The sequence below is a fragment of the Haplochromis burtoni genome, unplaced genomic scaffold (genome assembly GCF_018398535.1).
Source record: "Haplochromis burtoni strain Fernald_Lab_line unplaced genomic scaffold, NCSU_Asbu1 Contig_16, whole genome shotgun sequence".
Lineage (NCBI taxonomy): Eukaryota > Metazoa > Chordata > Actinopteri > Cichliformes > Cichlidae > Haplochromis > Haplochromis burtoni.
In genome coordinates, this window is record NW_024582377.1 from 732,740 (window position 1) to 737,570 (window position 4,831).

Consider the following 4,831-nt stretch of genomic DNA (forward strand, 5'->3'; position numbering starts at 1 on the left):
ACACACACACACACACACACACACACACACACACACACACGTATATATAGAAGTGGTGGTCCTTTTAAAACCCCAGAGATGGATAAAAACAAGTTCTGAAGTCACCATCACTCATCATCATTACGCTCTTGATCTCCAGAGCAGGGGAGGGGAAATATGTTGCAGACAATCAGAGGCCATGAAATGCACTAACAGGGAATAAGCCATTACAGCACTTACTTTGACATGAAGCAGAGAATGTAAACCAGGATGAATAATTAGAAGAAGAAGAAAAAAAAAACAGAAAATTGCAGCTTTCTCTTGAGTTCTGGCAGCGTTATTCATTTGTTCTCTGGTGCAACTGCAGGGTCGATCTTAACGTCCTCAAAGTGTGTAAGACACACAACAGCAATTTTGCGGCCAAGGCCTGCTGTAAATGGAACGCATAATACTGCAAGAACCGAAGAGGGGATCAGGCAGCGGGAAGGGGATCTACTGCAGCCAAACTGGAGAAAGATATATGTATTGATCTATTGTTGTATCACCACAGGTACCATGGCTCTGAATAATGCAGCAGTGAGTTCCTCCAGTGGCGACTCATTCGAGCAGCAGGACAAACTGACCATGGCATCTTTGCACCACAGTACGGTTCTCTACAGCATGAGCAATAGCGGCCAGCCATCCATCAAGAAGGAGCCTCTGGAGGGAGGTGTTTATTCCTCGTACCATCACGGGCTCCACTTGGACCCCAGTGGTCAAATCAACTACTCCGGTTCAGAAGAGATTTCCTCCAGCCAAGGTCCCGCCTCAACCGCCGAGGTCACTGCCGTCAGCTCATCCAGCCCGGACTCAGAGGTCTACACCACCCTCACTGTCAGCACACCCCTGATGGCTCAAACAGAACCGAGCAACCACCACCTCCAGCCCACAGAGTACCTTGGGGGCCACGAGGTCCGAGGGGCACCGTCCTCACACCTGATGGGCCCCGGCATGAACAACAACTACATGAACCTTTCAGAGAGCAAGGTGGATGGCTCGGGTTCAGGAAGCATGAACGAAATGGTGCGGGCAATGTGTGGGGAGATGGAGGCTACGGAGGGAAAGGAGCTGGCCAAACTACAGACAGTGCAGATGGATGAGGACATGGCTGACCTTTAACCTCAAACCTCTCCCTTTTGCAGAAGCACTCAAGTCCGCCCAAGCAGTGATAAGATGAATCTTTTTACTCCTTTTTGTGTGCGTGTGCGTGTGTGTGGGTTGTTTTTTTGTTTTTGTTTTTTTTTAAAAAACATTCATTTCCTTTTCAATGTTAAATTATTTGCATTCATTTGACTTTTACAATGCACTCAAGTCAGAGAGGAGCCCAGTAGGTGGGCTTTATCAGTTTATCACGAAATAATAATAATAAAAAAAAGCCTGTGACATGTTTTAAAAGCCCAGCTTCCTAAGACGAAACATTACGATGGTGATGTGCTAACAGAAGACGTTGCTGTAAGCGTTTAAGCCGTGTCTAAATGTGCATTTTTATAGACTGCACCTGCTACTTCCTGTTGAGTGGATTTGATCTGCAGAAGCAGGTGCTGGAAAGCCTCGAGTCATGTGACAAGGATGTTCCTCCAAACTAAATGCGTCATCTGGGTCAAACCAAAAAGGTCATGCTGTAGGGGGAACAGCAAGTGAGCCTCTATGATAATGGTCAGTTAAACAGCAACAGCTTTACTGAAGGACTGCACACGCGTTTATAAAGAGAATAGGTCACTAAACACACAAAGCTGCTGATTTGGGGGTGGGGGAGTGTCCTTCAGTAAGCACTTTAGATTGTCTACAAAAGCCTCACAAATCAGTACTAAAAAGTGCAGCTTTTTGTGCTTTAACTCATACCAAATGAGCTGGGAGGGTTCAAAAATGGGACAACATTTAAGACAAAATGTGCCTTTCTGCTACTTAACATACACAATGGCATTGGCCTGTTTGGGCATTTGCACTACCATAGTGACAATACAACGGATGTGTTTCAAACAGCCTTTGTGTTGAGGGTTTTGTCATGTGTGACACACCTCAACAAACGCACAACCCTCTCGGCAATGGCTCCTATTTCAAGCCTCATCATCAACCTGTGAGACCAGCATATGAACGATGATCAAAAAGGTCAGCTCGCACGCTGGACGTCACATGTTTTTTCTAATGCTGCAGCTAATAGTATGTCAACTTGATGTGGTGACACCGTGCTGTATCATCTTCCATTATGACCCGTCTCCATGATGTCAGTGATCACGAATTATATTTTTTCTGTAAAAAACAGGTGCAAACATCACGTATGCTTTCGAAAAGTATAAGGAACAAAGGGACAGAAGTTATGGACGTGACTAAGTGGACAAATTGTGTTTTTGTTTTTTAAATCGTCCCACTTTAAAAACAGAGAGAGATTGTGGTCATTTCTCTTTGCGTGGCATCATCGTGTTTGGGACACTTGTGCCTTGTACTTTTTTAATCTTTGTCTTGTGACTAACATAAAATGAAGCTCTGTTGTGGCTCGTGCGCTGCCACGCAGCTTCAGAGATTTCCCACTGTCACTGTCGCCGGGACATTAGTCGGGTATCAACTGAGGGAAAGACACAGGAGTGCAGAGCCCATTTGCTTTTCACAGCAGGAGTTCTCGCTTTCATACGTGACCGTAAGCGGGACATTTCAACCTCACGGCCAACTCGCACCATGCATATTTATCAGTGGATCTACATGCTAGTGGCCTCGTAACACTTTTCTTGAGGATCTGTGACATGATCCTCTCATTTGAGTGGGCATTTCAGTGAAAGTATCCTCAGTGCTTTAATGTCATAAACCAAAAACGAGTTGTGGGCAAAAGATAGTCTTTTTTGTGTCTTTGTTGCTTTTTGTTTTTTAATCTTAGTTTGAATTATATGTTTGTTATCTGAAATTATGTGAATGTATTTTTCTAAATCTCCATACTGCAATAAAAGTTTATATTTATAAAAACGGAAAACAGGCATTTTTAATTCTTTCTAGAAGATGACTAATAGCGTTATTTAATTCTCTTTCGTCACAGCATGTCTGAGATAAATGGAAGTTTATGATGGACAAAAAGAACATCTCATCTCAGTGTTTTGGAGTCCTGTGCAGCCAGATTGTGAGGATACGGGGTTGGGGAGGGGTGAACTGGCACACTTTAATCCAGCGAGCCTGGTGCAGCTCTCTGCAAACCTGCAGTGATCGTTTGCACATGCCTGGCAACCTGGAGTTCATTAGGCCTCCTTTTCTCATCTCAGTCTCTGTAATTCAAATAAACAGCAATGAGATTTCCAGAGGTAAAGCTCCTTTTGGGTGGGGGGTCTGCAGCTCCCCACAGCTCAGTCCAATCCAATGGTCTTTTCCCTGAGCGAAGGCCAAATCCCCCACTCCCTAACTTCAACATATGGAAGAATGAATCTGAGGTGCTGTCACTCACAGACACAGAGTCGATCCAGAAAAGAGCCGAGGCTCTTCTCAAGGCTTGAGGGGATTCGCTGTGAATTCATGAATCACAAGCCAATACTTGTTCGCGCAATGGGCACCTGACCAAACCGGCACTGGAGAGATAAGATGGAGACAAAGTTTGACAAATGAATGAACAGCAGGGGATTTTTATTTTCTGCAGTGTGTGTCTGTGCTGGATTATAGGAGTCGTCCTTGCTCGGGGAATCCTGGCTACGGGAGTTATATATGATCTAGCTGATGACCTAAATAAACAGAGGCTGTTTGTCTGTGCTCACTGTTGAGTCACAGAGAGGGGGAGAAGAAAAATGGCAGGGACTATCGGGAAAGGGAGAGAGAAGCAGGCAACCTGGATAAAGTTACCTGTGCACAGGTGACCTCGTTGCCATGGGCAGTGGATTAGCTGATTGTTAGGTATCAGGTAGCTCCTCCTGTAATATTGAAGAGGGTGAAAACAGCTTTGTTGGAGCCCAGAACAATATCCCATTTGCAGCAGGATCCCATAGTCTGTGGATCTCACGGGGAGGGGAGAGGAGGGTGGAGAGGGGGAACAGAAAACTCCAAATTCCACCTTTGTGTATTGTGCCTATGAATTCAGCAGAAAAGGAAAATAAGCGCTGCCACAAAGACGGCGTGTTTGGATTTCTACAGCAGAATGTTTAAAGATTTCATAAATAAAATGCTTTTTTATGGGCAAAAACAAAGAAAAAAAACCCCAGGACATCCCCAACGCCTAACCAAACAGTGCAGTGGATCATTTTGTCCACAATTTCAAACACGCAACGTGAAACATACTCAGGCGAGCAGTTAAAAAGGAGGGAACTCCCCCAGAACTCTGGCCTTATTAAAAACACTGACCTCTGATCTTTCAGATGGTTTCAAAGCTGACATTTAATGCGGCGCAGCAGACTGCAAGCCATATGTAACATGACCTGGGGAGCACGGTACTCCGCTGCTCCACGTCCCACTAATGAGAGGGCAGGGGTCAGCGGGTACCAGCCTGCCCTGTACAGACCCACCATACAGGCCGAGCCCCGGTCCTGGCACAAACAGTCTGCTGGCTCCAGCCGGGCTGTGGAAAGTATGTGGCAGTGTTTGAACTATGGAGGGGAAATAATGACCTTGTAGAGTTTTCTTTTACCTCCTAAGTTGTTGTTTGGCAGAGTGTGAGGTATGCACACATGTCTGCTGCATCACCCAGTGTGGCAAGAGATGGGGTGGGGGGGATGCAAACAGCATGATTCACTGCTTTGTTCTGGAGCACAAGGACAGAAAACATAACTCATGAGGACAGCTTTAAGTGTGCATGTGTGAGTCTGAGTGTTTGTGTGATGCACTCACATTCTCTCTCTCTCTCTCTCTC

The 4,831-nt window shown here is 45.5% G+C and overlaps 1 protein-coding gene across 1 annotated transcript in view; it reads left to right on the forward strand.

The window, feature by feature from the left end:
* Positions 1-2,973, forward strand: part of six4a (SIX homeobox 4a) — a 6,720-nt gene extending 3,747 nt beyond the window's left edge. The window contains exon 3 of the mRNA XM_005916669.3: positions 530-2,973. Coding sequence (XP_005916731.1) covers positions 530-1,137 — 608 coding nt within the window. The 3' untranslated portion in view covers positions 1,138-2,973. The remainder of the gene's footprint in view (positions 1-529) is intronic.
* Positions 2,974-4,831: the final 1,858 nt, after the last annotated feature.